Source organism: Malania oleifera, chromosome 7 (genome assembly GCF_029873635.1).
Source record: "Malania oleifera isolate guangnan ecotype guangnan chromosome 7, ASM2987363v1, whole genome shotgun sequence".
Classification (NCBI taxonomy): domain Eukaryota; kingdom Viridiplantae; phylum Streptophyta; class Magnoliopsida; order Santalales; family Ximeniaceae; genus Malania; species Malania oleifera.
In genome coordinates this window covers 107,107,608-107,127,160 of record NC_080423.1, presented here as the reverse complement: position 1 = coordinate 107,127,160, position 19,553 = coordinate 107,107,608, and the positions used below count along the sequence as shown (strand labels likewise).

General features: G+C 34.9%; 1 protein-coding gene across 1 annotated transcript; it reads left to right on the top strand.

Annotated features, from left to right (window-relative positions):
- The first annotated feature begins 1,618 nt into the window (after window positions 1-1,618).
- LOC131160548 (conserved oligomeric Golgi complex subunit 2) lies at window positions 1,619-18,356 on the top strand. Its single transcript, XM_058116348.1, has 12 exons — window positions 1,619-2,253; window positions 3,477-3,683; window positions 3,944-4,280; window positions 4,526-4,687; window positions 4,881-4,980; window positions 5,077-5,286; window positions 5,396-5,504; window positions 16,697-16,897; window positions 17,124-17,228; window positions 17,409-17,534; window positions 17,638-17,772; window positions 17,908-18,356. Exons 1-12 carry the CDS (start codon window positions 1,801-1,803, stop codon window positions 18,019-18,021), a joined length of 2,259 nt encoding a protein of 752 aa, XP_057972331.1. The 5' UTR covers window positions 1,619-1,800; the 3' UTR covers window positions 18,022-18,356.
- Window positions 18,357-19,553: the final 1,197 nt, after the last annotated feature.

Sequence of the window (19,553 nt, the reverse complement as noted above, 5' to 3'; positions counted from 1 at the left end):
TCAATAGATTGTGTTGTGTCAAACAATAGGTAATAATTATGAGTGTGTAAAATGTTCAATATTTTGATTCTCACAATCATAAATAGTGCATTTTAAAATAAATTTATTCATATCTCATCCTTTTTTAAATTGTGAGTCTCATATAGGCATAAAAATAATTAAATTATTATAAGAGATTACAATTAGTGAGAGATTATTTTATTTTATAAATTTAGTTATAATAATAAATAATTAGTTTTTTAAAAAATATTTAATATTATATAATTAATTTGTTAAAATAATTATATGTGCATATAAAACTATATTTTAATGTATTAATATTTTATTGAAATTGATTTAATTTTTAATTATATATGAACCAAAGTAATTGAATTGTTAAATATATGAATTACATTCTTACCATTTATTAAGTACATTTATCTATATTCAATGCATTAATTATTTAAATGTAACTTATAAATTATTAAAAATTGTAATTATAGCATTTTATTCAAATACAGATTTTCTAAAATTAAACATTGTTGGTTAAAATTATGATTTTCCATCTTAGATTGCTTATAAGTATCCTCTTAAAATTAAAAATCTCTTAAGTATTGCATACAATAAGCATTTTTTTTTTTTTTTACATGTTAAGCAATTTTGGCATCACAAATTAAAAGTGTTGTGATACTAGAACTTAGAATGTTAAAAAAAAAAAAAAAAAAGATGTTAAAGAATAAGTTGTAATTTCTCATTTCGACTTTGCTATTCTTTCAAGGTTTTGCATATATATAAGATTTTCAAAATCTCACACATCCCTATACTAATTGATACCAAAAATCAATTTAAGTTCAAGATGTTGATTGCTCTAAAATTCAAAATAGTATTTAGTTGCTAAAAATCATTAAATTAATCGTTGTTTTTGCTGTGTTAATTTTTCAGCTCTAATTGGTAATATTGTACTAGTAAACTTGAAAACAGTGCTTAAGTTTGAATGATACATTCAAATAGATACAATAAGATTGTTAATCTCGTACAATTATAATTCAAGATTCAAATTTCATATATCAAAAGTCTTTATTGTTTAAATTCCAAGAAAATGTAGCTTATATAATTTACTCACATAACTCTTTTCTTTGGAGATCTAATACTAAAAGATCTGTAATCAAACAAACCAAAAGTATAAAATAAGAGAGAATGTGATGCATGACAAGTTATGATATTTTTATTTATTTATTTATTTTTTGATTGATAAATGTAAATTATATTGATAAAAGATGGATATATACAAAAACTCTAGGTATACCCGAAAGAAGGAAGACCAATGCTCCCCATCAAACAAAATCAAACAAATACAACCAACTCTGTCATCTCAGGGGCACACGGCCAACAAAAACAATCAAAAGTCATTTAACTCCAATAAAATGTGGGTTAATATCATTTGTGATAAATACCTAATTAATGGTCATTTCTTTACTCGCCTTTCAATGCTTCAATAAAAAGTATCTAAAAAGAATTTTATCTTTTGTTTAGGAATAAGCATTTAAATTTGAGTAGATTTAAATATAATTTTATATTATATTTTATCTAAATTTAATATAATTCTAAATCCAAAATCAAGGAGTTAAAATGGATTTTGATCGATAGGTAATTCATTAGTTGAGGGAGTCAAAAGTTACAACCTGAATTTAGAGATCAAGTAGAATTGACGAAACCTCAAGGCCCAGCTGTGCAATTTACCCACAAAAAATCACATTGAAGTTTGCTTCAAATCGAAGTCCTCCTCCTGGCCTTAGCAGTTCAGAGAGAGAGAGAGTGAAAATGGCGGATCCACTCTCTCCTCCTCGGTCGGCGACGGACCTCTTCGGCGACCCGATCGATTCCCACCCCCTCTGGTTCAAGCAATCGGCCTTCCTCCGTCCGGAATTCGATTCGGAGTCCTACATCTCTGACCTCCGCACCTTCGTCCCCTTCGCCACCCTCCGCTCCGAGCTCCACTCCCACCTATCTTCCCTCCACCGCGAGCTAGTCGACCTCATCAACCGCGACTACAATGACTTCGTAAACCTCAGCACCAAGCTCGTCGACGTCGACTCCGCCGTCGTCCGCATGCGTGCTCCCCTCTCTGACCTCCGCGACAAGATCTCCCAGTTCCGCGCCGCCGTCGAGACATCGCTTGCCGCGCTCCAGAACGGGCTCCGCCAGAGGGCCGAGGCGTCGGCGGCGAGGGAGACTCTTGAGCTCCTCCTCGATACTTTTCATGTCGTATCGAAGGTATGCGGTTATACTCGGGTTTCGATTTTTCTTTTTCTTTGGTTCTGTTTGGTTGCTGGGAAAATGTGGGAATTGAAAATTACCGCGTCGATTTGTTTCGTGTTGACGTGTTCAGGTACATTTAGCTCGATTCTTTTTCTGTTCTGCCAGATGTGTGTGCTAGGATTTTGTTTTCTCTGTTTGGTTGATAAGAAAATTACCATTTCCATGCCGCGGATTGGAGGACGTGAATAAAGTTGTTTTCTTAATGGGGTCTTGCATATTCATAGCTTTTTCGTTCATAATGAAAATGTGTGATTTATTTTGTGTGTGGTGCGGGGTGGGGGGGTTGGGAGTGTGAGGCGCTGGTTTGAGTTAAGAATTTTGTGAGGGGAAGAGATAGAGAAAAAAAATAAGAAGCAAATGATTTTTGTTGCATTTTATATGTGTTTGAATACCAGATTTGAATATGATTGAAATTTAATAAAATCAGAAGTTACTGACATGTTTAAAAAATTATTCATTGATTTCATTAATATTTTATTTTCTTTGTTAACCAAATGAGAAAAAGTATATTCCTTCATATTTTCCTTCTTTCCTTTGTATTTGTCCAATTTCCCAGCAGATCTGCCTCCTTTTGGTTGTGAGAAAATATGGGAAAAGAAAACTGCCATTTTCATGCTGGGGAGTGGAGAAGTAAAGGAATTGATTTTTCCTTAATTGATTCTAGCTCAGTGTTTTGGCATTGCTTGGGGTGAAATGTTTAGGATTTCTTTAGTCTTAATTTTGTTTGTGATTTATTTTGCTCAATTTTGTCAGGTGCCAAACAGGGTGATGCATCAAAATTTGCAGTATCAATTTGCCCTGTTGGGTTTTGATACTTTTGGAGCCTGACAGATGTGAAATTTGAAAATGTGGAAGTTTAGATTTTCTCCTCTTTCATGCTTTGTTTCATTTAAAGAGAAAACCGATGGACAGTAAAGAAGATAAAAGAAATTGTGAATTACTCGTTTGCTTTTTGTTTCCGAAAAGGGATGATGTTTCTCAACTAAGCTGTAATTTAATCCCTGTTTTTATTTTGTTTTCCTGGGCCTGAAATAGTGTAAAATGTGTTCTTTATAGGTTTTCCTTTCTTACATTCTCTCAATGTATCTACTGAACATTACATATTGTATACTTGGGTCTATGCAAACCGTTTTATGGTGATTGGTATTCATTTATTTATTTATTTATTATGAGTGAAGGTTGAAAAATTAATAAAGGAGCTACCAAGTGTACCTGCTGATTGGTCAAATGGACATCTAAATTCTACAGAAAAGGGTCCTAGCAGCAATGGAGCTTCCTTACAGCATGCTGAAAATGGAACTAGTCTGAGAGAGACTCAAAGTATGCTTTTAGAGAGAATTGCCAGTGAGATGAATCGGCTAAAGTTCTATATTGCTCATGCACAGGTCTCTTTCGCTCTTCTATTTTGCTAGTTTTATGTTATTTTCCTCACTGTTATGCATGTCCTTGCATTGCATCCCTCTACCAGCAGTATTGATGTAAGTTTAAATTGTAAATGCTTTTGGGAATTCATATAACTGTCCATTTTCATTCTCTGATTTCAATTTTTTCATGATTGGTGCATCTCAAAACTGAATCATAGACTATCGTTTTCTCTGGAACTTATATCCCTTTTCTCATTGCTTTTCTCTACATGGCAGTACAGAATCTTCCTTTCATTGAGAGCATGGAGAAGAGGATTCAAAGTGCTAGCTTATTATTAGATGCAAGCTTGGGACATTGTTTTGTGGATGGATTGGAACACCGGGACGCAAATGCAATTTACAATTGCTTGCGTGCATATGCTGCCATTGATAACACTAGGGATGCAGAAGAATTTTTTCGCACTACTGTTGTGGCTCCACTGATACTGAAAGTCATTCCTCATGGGTCTTCAGAGACTGTTGCTGGAGCTTCTAGGGATGAACTTGAGGATGATTATCAACAAATCAAGCAATACATTGAGAGCGACTGCAAATTTTTATTGGAAATTTCCTTTGTGGGTATGTACCTCTGTGCCTTAGATCATGCTTTATTGTACTTCAATAAAACGACGATAGCCTTGCTCCAACTACCTATTGGAAATTTCCTTTGTGGGTATGGTCTATCCACCTTTTCTCATTATTGACATTGGAAGAGAGAGAATTTTTTCCTAGATATATGGCAGGAGCATACATGATTTTACATGTTAATTACTAGTTTACTTCTTTAGATTTTGACAAGTTACAGTATTCTTTTTGGTGTTCAGAAAATTCAGGGTTACATGTATTTGACTTCTTGGCCAATTCAATTCTTAAAGAGGTTCTGACAGCAATTCAAAAAGGAAAGCCAGGAGCATTTTCTCCCGGAAGACCTACTAATTTCCTTAAAAATTACAAGTCAAGCCTGGATTTCTTGGCTCATTTGGAAGGTAGTAGACCATTTTATTTTTGGATTCTAAGTCACATTCCTAAAATTATGATTTCAAGGTGGTGTGTCTGTGTGGTTGGCTTAGACTTTTTGAACACACGGTTGTACATATATACATGCATGCATACATAAACATACATATATGCACAAGGGCATGTTTTCATTTTGGTTATGACATCCAATTGTCATGCAAGGCTACTGTCCGTCCAGATCTGCTGTTGCAAAACTTCGAACGGAGACTGTCTATGTTGAGTTCATGAAACAGTGGAATATTGGTGTTTATTTTTCATTGAGGTAATTAGTTCAACTCTTGTATGGTTGCTATATGAACATATAAGGGGGTTTGTTGTTGAATGAAGTGGGCTACTGATATAATTTCAATTTCCTTAGATTCCAGGAAATAGCTGGGGCGTTAGATTCTGCACTTATGGTGACTGGTATTGTCCCAGTTTCAAATTCTGATGAGGGAAATTCTCTAGATTTGACGCTAAAACAGAGTGTTACTCTTCTGGAGAGCTTGAGGTCTTGCTGGAGAGACGATGTTCTTGTCCTCTCCTTCTCTGACAAGTTTCTTCGCTTATCTTTGCAACTACTTTCAAGGTCAGTGTGCTGAAAGGTTAGCTTCTTATATTAGATCTTGCATTCAAACTGTTCTCACTAAACGTTTTTTGTTTTTATTTTTTATTTTTTAAATATGAGTGGCCAATAGATATACAAGTTGGTTGTCATCTGGATTGGCTGCTCGGAAAGCTGGTAATACAAGCCCCAACCCTGGATCTGAATGGGCTATCTCTGCAGCCCCGGAAGACTTCATTTATGTATGTGTTATATCTTCATTACTCACATTTCTACTGCGTTCTTTGATCCTAATGAGGCTATGTTTTGGGGCAGAGCATTTGCACTTTCCATTCTTAATTTTTTTGATATTTTGGGTTTTGTAGTTGAAAAATATGAGTTTTCTTGACATTTCCATTATGAGTTATTTGGTCAGTGGTAACCCGTAATTTTTTTTAATCAGCGAAGAAAGTTTCATTAAAGGTCATCCAAGTACAAACAAGAAGGGAATTACCTGCTCTGTAGGGTTGTCAAAAAAAATCAAGAATTACAAGTGAGTCAACCCAAAACAAACCAGTTTGCCATCTAATGACGGTTGTAATTAAATGGTCTTTAAGAACATGTAAGGGCACAATCCTTTGAAAGCTCTCTTATTTCTTTCTCTCTACGCAAACTAAAAGATGGCAAAGGGGAATGAGGGACAACGCTTCCTTCCTCTTCTTTGTAGAGTGGATACCTTTCCTAGCCTATAAGTCTCTGCTCTGGCAGTATACCACTGCTGCCTGATCAAAGTGACATAATAATTCATAGTTAATAGACATAATAATACAAGATTTGAACTAAAATATCATAAATACAATACATAAATGATACATTTGCTGTGTATACAATGCAGTAATTGTAATAGACTAACCGTATTAGGCATATTGAACTAATTTAGATGAAATTCATAAATCAGTTAAATGTTAGTGATCATGCAAATGCAACTAATTTAGAATAAAGGATCTTAGAAATGTTGTAATTGATATCTAAGTTTGATTTTACATAAAATTTTAAAAGGTCTAAAGATATCATTCATATCCTTTTTGTAATAAACTTTTTTTTTTTTTTTTTATAATGAATTTTAGAATTCCCTTGTATTTTTTTAATCTCATATTAGGATTCCTCTTAGGGTGGGGGTTCCTAGAAACTTGAAAGGATTATGAGGGACCTTCTTTTGTCAGGTGTAGGAGAGAGAAGTGATTATTTAATTAAGTGGGAGGCGGTGTGTAGATCTAAAGAGGGAGGGTTATTTGGAGTCCAAAACACTGTGTTCTTGGCTAAATGATTATGGTGTTGTCCCCATGGAGGTAAATTCCCCCTGTCATGAAGTTATGACAAGTAAAATTGGTTTGGAACAGAATGGTGGGATGCAAATGGGGATTTAGAAGTTCCTCATGGTCATTGAAGGTCCATATCTCAAGTTTACTCTTTCTTTCTTCCCTAAGTTTCATCTGGGTAGTGGAAATTGTCTTTGTTTTTGGAAAAATGTTTGGATGGGGAGGAGTTGCGGTATCTTGTTCCTTTCTTTGTTTGTACGATCTTTCTTCTCCTCATGATCATGTAATTCCCCTTTCATTATTCTTGGGAGGGACTCCTTTTCTTGGGATTTTCGTTTTAGAAGGGTCTTGAATGATAGAGATTGGAGGAGCTTTCTTTGCTTACTGTGTTAGAGGCTTGCCATATCTTCATCACGAGTGATATTAGAATTTGGAATTTGGATTCTTCACGATGGCGGTGGGGGTGGGGGTGGGGTTGTGTTAGGGGTTTATTCATGTAAATATTTCTTTTCTCATTTAGTTATGGCTCATGTGCTTCCTCTTCTTTGGGGCATATGGGATGCTAAAGTTCCTTCCAAGATTAAGGTTTTAGTTTGGTTGGTGGCCCTTAATCATGTGTCCTTCTTGCAAGATGTGCATTCTTTTAATTGTGCTAGTGTTTTATGTTCAACATTTTCATAGTTTTTGAGTGACACATGAAAAGTTTAATTATTTTTCTAGGATCATGCCTCAAAAATTACATGCTGGTTGTAAAACTCTCTCTCTGTGTATGTATTGTGTGGCAGGGTGTTCCATTTCTGAATTATGTATAGCATGGGAAACAATATGCATGATTTTTATCTTTTTTGTTCTTCTGGCTCTGCCTGATCTGCACACTATTTACAACATATCCAGCCTAAGCTTAGCCTTGGCTTGTATCAACAAACAAATGCAGTCTTGCCATGTATTTTACACATGGCAAATAATGTTGTCTTATTTCACATAACCTAATCATATAATATTAATATTTCAACAGAATAAATATAATCATATAATTCTCACACATCGATTTGGGAAGAATGTTATAAAATTGGACAAATGTCATACAATTGAAAAGTTTTTCAAATAAATGAAATTAACGCATATTCATGCAACAAATAAAAACTAATAAAAAATTCATAAAATGGGAATTTCAAGAAAAGATCTTAACTTTTATGTTAGATCTAGTACACTTGATAGAGTAAAGACCAAGTGATGGCCCAAGCAGATGTGTTTAATGCTCCAATCTAACATTGTTAATGTAGTGAAATTCCTTCTTTTATTCCTAAATCAGAGGGTCCATTTAAGAAAGGAATAAGAGAAGTACTGAAAATATGTAGATTGAAATGTACTTGTAAATATAATATGAGAAGTATCAAATGTAATTTGAAACATAAAGTAAAAGTAGAAATATTAAGAACTTAAGTAATAACCATTTAAACAAAAAGATAAAAGAGTTGGAAATATTGAAAGAATCAAAAGATTTAATATATTTTAAAAAACAAAAGATGCTACAATATGATCTCTCACGTAGAAAAGATACATTTATTTTACTTTTAAAGCAAAAAGAAAAAAAAAAGGCATGTAGGATAAGCATGTTTCAACTTTCGCCATGTGAGCATAACTAAGAAATAGCTCATTTACATGGCAACTTCCTCATGCATTAAAAAATCATATGACAATTCTTCACACTATAGATTTTGCTTTTATCTATTATTGAAAAGGCAATGCGAGTAGAAGCTAAGATGAAGAGATGACTCCAGATAAGAGATTTGTATTTGGTGATGAAAAAAGAGAAGAAAAAAGGAAAAAATCAAGAAGTAATTATAATTAATGAAAATTAATAGTTGAGATATGATAGAAGCATAAAGATATTTGAGAAGAAAATTATTTATGGTGAAGAAAATTAAATATGCATGATTGTATTTCTCAAAAATAATCTTTTTGACACTCCAATTCTAGGAAAAGGCCTTCAATTTGGAAGTCTGGTGTTCAGGAATTAACTTGCAAATTAAGAAGGTCGATGAAAGTTTGAGAAAACAGGACGTCAATTTTCCAATTCAAACTTTTAATGGCTAATTGGCATTTCTAATTCTTATGCAAAAATAAACAGCTGAACAGAAACTAGGTTATCAGTCAAGGCATCAATTACACATTGTCAACAAATAAACACTCTATCCATCAACAAACATAAAAGACCTCTTGTGACGCCTCGATTTTTCATACCATTTTTTTTGTTAAAATCATCAATAATATTTAAATCATACACATCAAACATCACATCGGCCGCGTCAACAACTCTGATACCCCTCACATGACCCGACCCACATTGGATATCACGTAAATAGACATTTTATTTATATTAGCCTAACAGCGTAAGACATAATGTACATACCATTCAGAATACAATATCCAGAGTATCAACATACATATACACGCATTTCTATTATACCCAAAAACAATACAACCCTAGGGAAATTACACCTCCCTAGTCCAAAACTGACCCTGTATATTAGGGTATCTGCTCCACATTATCTCGGAACTCTATCTCCTGTTCTATCTCTGTTCCCTGAAAAGTTTAGATAATTCGGGTAAGACACATCTCAGTAAGATGGAATAAATTATTTATAGTGTGTGACAATATAAGTTTAGTTATAACACATTTTACTTGTCAAATCATCAATTCATCTGAGAAAAATACACTGATATATATACTCATAATCATATAGATATAAAAAACAAGCTTTATAAGCTTTTAATTCAATTTCCAATCTCATTCGCATGCAACCCATTTTTATTAGTGAAGTTCCTGAGAATAGGGAAATCTACTCGTCCATACAAGTAATTTTCCTCTGCCTTAATACGTTATGTAGCCAGATATGGCTACATCTATTACCTATCAGGGCATTCACTTTACTCAGTAAGCTCTCGGGCGGAGAGTTTTACTTCGCTCAATTATTTAGATTATTAAACTCACACTCTTTCATTTTCCATTTTCATTATTCTTTCCTTTTCCATTTCCATTTCACAATCTAGCCCATTAGTGTCCTTGATACCCAGTACCAACATCACGTCTGTAACTCATGGCTGCCTTGAGGATTTTTTTCTCCACGTCATGCTTCCCCCTATGAATAAGGGTTCTACGGCCCGAAGGCTGGATCTAACCGCAGTTGGCCTATCCGGTTAGATTAAAATGGAAATCTATCCATGCGTCTGTAGTATGACTGGCCGGCCTATAGACCTGATCCGGACTCAGGGGGCACAAAAATTCTACTAAACGGCTTAGTCGACTGCCCACACCTCACTCTCCACGAGACCGTGTGGTTGCACTAACACCTCACTAGTAACGATACTGTACTCAATATCACAATCCATCATTAGGGTTTCCATATCCATCCATCAGGGTTATCATTATCACATAACCGCAATTATTATACGGTATTGATATTTTATCAATCATAGTATTTCAATGATCCCATTGCAGCTTTCGCACTTTGCAATGTTCACATTTCAATTCCCACATTTCAATATTCATAGTGCAGAATTTACATTACAATATTCCCATTTTTAATATTCACATTTCAATATTCTCATATCAATATTCACAATTAATCTCATATCAGTATATATAAATTTATCTCAATAAAAATGTTCTCATCATTTTCTGTGCACAATTCATTATCTCATAATAGTATATATCATGTTTCACGTATTTCAACATTTCTCAATAAAACATATCTTCATTTCATAATCATTTTCCTGTACGTATATCAATGTTTCACATTCCAGTATTTCTTAGAAAATACTCATTAATATTTATCACTTATCATCACCGATATTCATATCGTAATAATTTCAGGCAAAATAACATATTCTCATTTTCACGTATTAACTAAATCAGTAATTCTCAAAATAATTGTAATAATTTATTCCCCTTACTTGGTTTCCTGAACTTCGCCTGCAGGGATCCCGAAATTATACTTGCGGCGCTCACCCGAACCCTGAATTCAATAACCTTAGTTCAATCCCAGAATGCCCAATATTCTAACATTTCCAAATCTATATTAATTAAATAACAATTAATTCCTAAATAACCCCCTTATCGTAATTTTGGAGTTATGCCTATGATGACCCCACGAGAAATTTGCTCTGCTAGACTTGTAGAGAATCATCCCTAGATTCTCGTGACGGTGTCCGATCGTCAATTTGACTTAAGATTTAAGAAAAATTGAGGTAAGAGTGAGAATTTACCTTACTCCAGGAGATATGTCTACGTCACTTCTACGACAAATCTACTTCAATAGAAATGTCGGTAGTTGAGAATGGAGCCCAGCAGTACTTTCTGATTTTTAATTAGTGCCCGTTTGGCCAAAGAAATCGAAGAGAGAGGGGCGAGAGTGGCGAGCGTCAGAGAGAGGGGGGGGGCGGCGTCTTTGTTTCTTTGAAATTCTGAAATCCTTCCTTCGGGATGTTTATGTATATATATAAATAATATAATATAATATTATATTATTGTAATTAATAATTAATCATTAATTAATTAATTAATTAAATTTTAATTTTAATTTAAATTTTAATTCAATTTAAATTTTTTTTATTAATTTAATTTTTAATTTTTTAACTTTTTAATTTTAATTTTTTATTTTTTAGGATCATTCTACTAATCTTGTTTAACTATTTTTGGGGTTATTACACCTCTGCATATATCAATCGCGTGCCCCATCATGTTTGACCGTGATTTGATTCTATCTTGAAGGCTTGAGTTGAGTAAACCATGGAGACTTTCATGCATGATAATCAAAATAAAAGTATAGAATTAAATAAAGCACAAAAACGTGATTCGGTCTTGGGCTTGCGCTTGAGTTGAAATCCCATTTTACATGCTCATCTCCATTTTGGATGGGAAATCTAACTCCTAGCAGTTCAAAAACCACTTGCACAAGTAAAGGAGTACAATATTATGAATATGCCACTTTAAAGGTGTTATGAAATAGGGGTACCAAATCCATAACTAAGAAATTGTAAGCGGTTATTGTTGATATTTTGATTAAATGAATGACCTAACTCGAAGATACGTCTCACCCTTTCTTTATAATATGAATTAAATACATTTTAATGACCATAGTACCCTTACTAACTCTCACTAATTAACATACTAACACACTTAATAATAATATGAAAAGACTAAAATAACCATTAACACTTCCCCTTCAAGTTGGAGCATAGATAACATATGCTCCTAGCTTGTTACAAATAAAATTAACATGAGCACCCACCAAAGCTTTGGTAAACAAATCAGTAAGCTGCATATCGGACTTCCATAAGTGGTAGTAATGAGCTTTTGCACAAGTTTCTCTTGAACAACATGGCAATCAATTTCAATGTGTTTCATTCATTCATGGAAGACCATGTTTGAGGCAACATAAAGTGCAACTTGATTATCACACATCAACTCTATAAACTGAGAATGTGGAAAACCCTATTCTTCCAACATGTTCCTCAACCAAACAAGTTCACAAGTAGTGTGAGCCATAGCTTTATATTCTGATTCATCACTTGTCCATCACAGTTTGTTTCTTATTATTCTAAGAGATCAAATTACCACAAACCAAGATACAACACCTAATTGTGGATCTTTGGTCGGAAGGTGACCCAACCCAATATGCATTTTGTATATCCCTAAATATAAGTGTGACCCTGATCTTGTTATAAAAGACCTCTTCTAGGTGCACCTTTGAGGTGTCTCAAGATGCGAGTTAATGTGTCTTAGTGACTTGTTCTCAAATAATCCAGAAATTGACTCACAACACTTGTTGTAAAAGATATGTCTAGTAGAGTGACTGTGAGATAATTCAACTTTCCAACTAGTCTCTGGTATTTTCTAGGATTAGGCAACAAATCTCCTATATTAGACACTAACTTGCTGTTAGGACCCATGGGTGTATCAATCGATTTGGATCCCAACAATCCAATCTCATCTAGCAGATCAAGAACATACTTTCTCTGTGACAAAACAATTTTCGTACGAGATCTAAATACTTTTATACCCTAGAAGTATTTCAATGGTCCCAAATCTTTGGTTTGAAAGTCTGTAGAAAATGTTTAATGCTCTGAATACCTTGATCATTAGCACCTATAATAACAATATGATCCACATATACAATGAGAATGATCCTATCCGATGAAGTATGACAATCCATTGCACATCGTCAAAGGCCAAACTCAAGTACTAAAATACTGAATTGACCAAACCATGCTATGGGAGATTGTTTTAAATCATATAGCGCCGTTTTGAGTCGGCACACCAAGCTTGAGTCCCTCTGAGTGACAAACCCAGGTGGTTGCTCCATATAAACCTCCTCCTCAAGGTCACCGTGCAAGAAGACGTTCTTCACATCTAGCTGATCTAGAGGCCAATGACAAGTGGTAGCCAAGGAGATGGATAGACGTAGTGATGTAAGTTTGGCAACTGGAGAAAAAGTGTCAGAATAATCTGAACCATACACTTGAGTTTATCCCTTAGCAACAAGACGTTCATTTAGATGAACCACATAACCATAGGGTTGACATTCTCAATGTATAGCTACAACCAACCACAAACTCGTCAAGATGAAGAGATACCAAGTCCCAAATATCATTGTCCTATAAAGCATTCATCTCTTCAACCGTGGCATTCTTGCATTTAGGTGGGCTAAGGCTTCAAAAATAGATTTAGGAAGGGCAACAAATGATAGATAGTAACAAAATAGTAATAGGAGGGTGATAGGAAGTCATAAAAAACATAATTGGAAATGGAATGTTGTATACATGTGTGTTACCTTTTCGGACAACAATGGGAGGATCAACATTGTAAGAAATTTGATCATCAAACGAGGAAACTAAAGGCATGGTAATAGAAGCTAGAGGGGACTCTCTTCCTTGGAGTTGCTGTCATGAATACACTCGCAAATTAGGACGACCAAGACGATGAGAAGGACTCAAACTACATGGAGACACAAGTGGTTGATTAAGGTTAGCAAACTAGAACACAGAAGATTAGGGAATGGAAGAGATTCATTGAGATCAGAAGGACTCGAGGATTGAGTGTAGTAAGGTGTAGACTCAAAGAAGGTAACATTTGTAGAAATAAAGAAGCGATGCTACGTATGACTATAACAATGATTTCCTTTTTGAGTATATGAGTAGCCCAGAAAGACACATTTTATTGCATGAGGATCCAACTTATCACCCTGGGAATTGTTGATGAACAAAGCACACACCCGAATATACGAGGAGGTAGAGAGAATAGAGGTGAATTAGGGAAGAGAATGGAGTAGGGAATTTTACCACTATGTACAGAGGATGACTGTTGATAAGATAGAAAGCAGTAAGTATAATATCACTCCAAAACACTTTAGTTACATGCATTTGACAAAGTAAGGTGTGAGTGATTTCAAGGATATGCTTATTTTTCCTCTTTGCAACCCCATTTTGTTTAGGAGTGTGGGCATAGGATGATTGATGAACAATACCAAACTATGTCATGTAAGTAGTGAATTGAGTATTTAAATACTCTTTAGCATTATCACTTCGAAGTATTCGAACTAGAAAACCAAATTGAGTCTTCATTTCTGAGGAAAAGGCACAACATACATAAAATAACTCAGAACGATATTTTATTAAATATAGCTAAGTCATCTTTGAATTATCATCCACAAAGGTTACATAGTATAAGAAACCCAACTTGAACACAACTCTACTAGGACCTCGAAACATCAGAATGGACCAACATGAAAGGGTTTGTAGCCCGTTTATTGACTTAGGAAGCAAAAAGGGCATGATGATGCTTTTCCTATTGACAAGACTTGCAATCCAGACTAGACACAGAACTCAAATTAGAAACTAGATGTTTCAACTTTTCCAAAACTTGGAAATATAAAAAACTGAAGGAAGAGAAATAGAAGAAGTGGGATTTACAGTCCCAATGCCCTTAACTGCAGTGGTGGATCCATCAGTAAGAGTAGCACAAGGTAAATTTTAAGAATACTGAAGAGTAGAGAAGAAATTAGATATACCTGTGATATGGTCAGTTTAGCAGAGTCTATAATTTAAGGACTAGGATGAGAAATAGTGGATGAAAGACATGTTGCAGGATTACCTGTTTCGGCTAGAGATGCAATGAGAAGGGAAGCTTGTTGTGACGCTTGATACTGCTTGAATTTGGAGTACTCTTCCTCTGATATAGATACAGTACGTTGCCTCCCACTTTGCCCCAAAGATGTGGAATCAGTGGTAGCTGCAACACGTGAAGGTCAACCTTGGAGATACTAAAACTGCTCAATAGTATGATTACCTTGTCCACAGTGAGCGCACTTGCAAGGAGTGCCTTTATCTTGTCCATCTTTACCACCACAAACGCTCAAACCACCTTGATAATTTCTGCGGTTGTTTGGTAGAGAACTAGAATTACCATGTGTGGCAAAGTTTGTCCTCTGAATTCATTTTGTCTCTCTAGAATAATCTGTAATGCTCCTATCTCCTTGTTGTAACTGAAAGCACTCTTGGGATAAATCATACATATGTGTAATGTTATTAGAGTACAAAAGCTTGGCATAATCCTAAATCTCCTTGCATGTATCTAGATGCATGCACACCCATGCAATCTGGATCCTCATCTAATTCCACTAGAGGGAAGCAATCAAGGCATCTTCCTGAATCCACACATTTATTTTATCATCAGGACCAAATTTGAGCAAGTGGTCAGATTTTCCTACTCCTGCTAAATAAACCCGCATAGCCTTAGATTACTAAACATAATTCTTTCCATCCAACTTTTCAGTTCAGTTGTTATCTATGGTAGTGATGAAGGAAACATGTTTTTGGGATTCATAGACTCCATCCCAACACTCACAAACTAGCAGCCACACCACAGTCAAACAAGAAAAACAATCAAAACTAATTGAGACAACCAAAATCAAGGCGAAGCACCGCAACAACCATGGATGAGGTGGCCACTGACAAACTGATATAATACTGCCACTGCCTCACAAATCGGCTTATGAACAGTGCCACTGCTCCAAGAAACTCACAAAAAGCCTTTATGAAGACTGAACAACAACTAACAGATTACCACGAGTGCATGGTCGAAAAAGGTTGGATCTTTGAGCAAAAACATGCCTGACAGCTTGATAATATGATCTAGGAAAGGAATCAGAACATGCTAGAGGTAAAAATCAGAAAAAGGTGGCTGCAGTCACTCTCATGTGCCGGTGCATGGGGTTGGGACTGCCGGCACGTGGCGGTGTGTGGGGAGGTTTCCAACAATGGGATTGTGTTTCAGAGGGTTCTGTTTTTGGCTATATGGTTGGTTTGTGAAATAATGAAGGGTTGTGGTGGTTTTGAGAAGCGCAGCCATAGAAGGGTGTCTTTTTGGTGATGGCTGGGTGTGATAGGGTTCAGGTTGAATCATGCTTTGATACCATGTTGAGATTTTGATTAAATGAATGATCTAGTTCAAAGATAGGTTTGTCTCTCTCTCTCTCTCTCTCTCTCTCTTTCTCTCTCTCTCTACTTATAATACAAATCAAATACATTCTAATGAACATAATATCCTTATTAACCCTCACTAATTAACATACTGACACACTTAATAATAATGCTAAAAGACTAAAATAACCATTAACAGTTATAGAAGGCAAAAAGGCTTAGATCAGGTCTCAAAGGTGTAGCCAAAGGTATCTACAATTAATTGAGAATGGAATAATTGGCTACATGGAGGATTAATTGTAACTAATGAGAATTAATTGTTGAGATATAATAGAAGTACAGAGATATTTGAGAAAGTAATTTATGGTAATAGAAAGAAGACATATTTGTGGGAGGGGAGGAGATAAAAATATGCATGAATTTATTTCTCAAAAATTATTAAATACAGTATATTAAGAAAATCTAATTCACTTAAATTATTTGTAAGGATATTACTGTTATTATGAATTGTCACATGAGGATTACCATAAAATACAATTTTAGCTTCTAGGAGTAGTTTAATTTGCTTATTTCAGTTGTAAAATAAGCTAGGTGTGATGGGCAGACAGTATCAATGTTTAATCTGCATATTAATAAAGGCTACTGTTTTGCAGATAATTCATGACATAAATTCTCTTGTAACGGAGATTGGTGGCAGTTATCTGGGGCATGTACTTCATCTTCTTAATTCATGCCCCACCGAAGTACTTGATCTTGTTGAAAAGAGCATTTTGCTGTGTGGGAAATCGTTGAAGGATTTAGTACCCCAAGTAGTAGGTGCAATAGTAGATGCACTAGTTGAGAAGTCTGTTGAGGTAAGCTTCGAATTTGATTTGTGGATTTTTTCTGAGGGTAACTATTTGACGGGTTGAGTGGGGGAATGCCCTAGTCCTTTGGATATAGCAGTTGCTGTGACTGATTTAGTGGTGTACCCAGTGATTGGGCTAGAATCATATCAAAAAGTTCCCATGATATAATGCTGTTTTGTTATTATTATTCTGCATATTCATTTGCTCTTTTCTTGCTTAAAAATATTTCCAGGACTTGAGGCAGCTGAAGGGAATAACTGCAACTTATCGGATGACTAATAAACCCCTTCCTGTTCGGCATTCACCATATGTGTCAGGGGTATTGCGTCCCCTGAAGGTAGGGTCTTGTACTCTTATTATGATACCTTAAGTGTTCTTTTTTTCTTCAGTTATCAAATTTCTTCCATCTCTTCATTGGTGGAAAAAAATTATCAGAAATCTTGGGCTGTGCCCCCTTGTAATCTTCCACCACCAGGTAAGTTTAGTTTTGGAATATTGAACCACCCATTGATCCCAGGTCCTTTTAGATGGAGATCGAGCTGCAACATATTTGACAGGGGAAACTAGAAAGGACCTGTTACTTGGTGCTGCATTTGAGATTACCAGTCGTTACTATGAATTGGCTGCCGATCTCGTTAGTGTGGTTAGTTTTCAAATCCCTGTGCTATTATTTTAAAATTTTAAAAACTAGTAGAATCTTTCGTTCAAAGTTGCACAACTTAAAAAGTTCTGTTAATGGCGGCCAGGCTAGGAAAACAGAGTCTTCACTGCAGAGAATACGGCAGGGTGCACAGAGACGAGCTGGTGCTAGCTCAGATGTCTCAGACCACAATGTGTCCGACACTGACAAGATCTGTATGCAATTGTTCCTCGATATTCAGGTAATACAGCATTTTTTGTTCAGGACCCTCTCTCTCATATTTCTGCAAAATTGTTTGGACTTGAGATCATTGGGTAGCAATTGGAAGAACTTATGGCTGTTTCAAATGATGCTCTCTTTGTTATTTATTTTCCAGGAGTATGGGCGTAACCTTTCTGCCCTTGGCGTTGAAGCGGCCAAAATTCCAGCATATTGTTCCCTGTGGCAATGCGTCGCCCCTCCAGACAGGCAAAATGAGATCAATTTCTAGAGCAAGCAAGGCTTCCGCTTCAAGCAAGGCTTCTGATGAGATAAATTTCTAGAGCAAGCAAGGCTTCTGTTTCAGGCCAGCCAATTTTTACAGGTAGCTTCCCTTCCGGATATTGTAAGTTGGTTTATTGTAAAATTTTTTGTTTTATTTTTATTTTTTGCCAGTTCTAGTCTTGAGGTTATCGTCCTTTTCTTTCATTGGGAGTGTTTTGCATCTATTCATATAGGAAGAGTAAAAATTTTGTATTTAATTTGAGCGCTGTTCTTGAATAATAACCACGACTTTGATGTCATCTAATTTGCAGTGGACAGCCTTTCTCATGCTGTCTTTTAACTTTTTTTTTTCTTTAAACATTTATGATGCGCATTTGCTACTTTGAACTAGGTATTGTTTTGTTAACCAAACCATACACTGAAATGCTTGTTTGAACTAGATTTAGGTTCACCATAAAATTAGACAAAAATTGGATTGTTCCATCAATAAACCAGGTTAACCAATAGTTTGGGCGGTTAACCAAACCAAACCACTTAGTTTAAAAATTATACTTCTCTTGCCAATATTTTGTTAAAAAATTATATATATATCAAAAATATCAAATTTTTTTCAAACATAAAAAGAATTAATGTATTTTTAAATATATAATATTATTTGTACAATATACATGTAAAATATTGTGATAGCCAAACTCGGTTAATCAAATTTTCAATTTCATTTGGTTTGGGTTTTCGGGTTAGATTAATTTTTCAGTTTGTCCTTGCGCATATGCACTTTCTTATGTCATATTCTGTGTCATGAATGTGAAACAGGTTTAGGAAGACACCGTTGGATGGGAATTCCATGCCCAAAGCCAACTCTGGATTTAAGAGTCGAATCATATGCCCTTAATTTCCAAGCTTTGATTCTTAAAAAGTAATTGTGGGTCACTTTAGAAGTTACATATATAGACATATATATCAACTAAGCACTGAAAAGTATAATATAGTTTGCTTGCTGATTATATGATTAGTAGACTAATATAGACACAAGCATAGGTCAGGTCAAACCCAGATATCATAGAACCAGCGGCATGCACACTGAATTTTGTTAATTTCAACATTTGTATAAAACATTTTATATATATATATATATATATATATATATATATATACATACATTATTTACATTCTAATTGCCATTTATTTTTAAATGCTTAAAATATTTATTGACTAATAACTACCGCATTTTGACCTACAACCTTCAGAAAAAAAATTTCTTATCCACAGAAATTACAATGGGGATATAGTTTTCAACAGTGAGAAAAATTCAATGATAATCGCAAAATAGTCATGGCTATCAGTGAGTTTTCAATTCATACATATCCAGATAGCCCACAAGTTCATTTTTTCATACATATGTACTCTGGGGGAAGTGTAGAATTTGAGTAGGTTGTGTTTGGATGGAGTTTAATAGTCTTAATATTATATCTTGTCTAAATTAATACAAACTCCAGGTCTAAATTTTAGGTTGCCAAACACAAGCATGAGTTTGTTTGG

Excerpts from the sequence above, each read along its gene's own strand:
- LOC131160548 (XM_058116348.1), top strand. The coding sequence starts at position 1,801 with ATGGCGGATCCACTCTCTCCTCCTCGGTCGGCGACGGACCTCTTCGGC. Across the intron at positions 5,287-5,395 it reads TCTTTGCAACTACTTTCAAG|ATATACAAGTTGGTTGTCAT; the intron begins GTCAGTGTGCTG and ends AGTGGCCAATAG. Across the intron at positions 17,229-17,408 it reads GGGTATTGCGTCCCCTGAAG|GTCCTTTTAGATGGAGATCG; the intron begins GTAGGGTCTTGT and ends CATTGATCCCAG.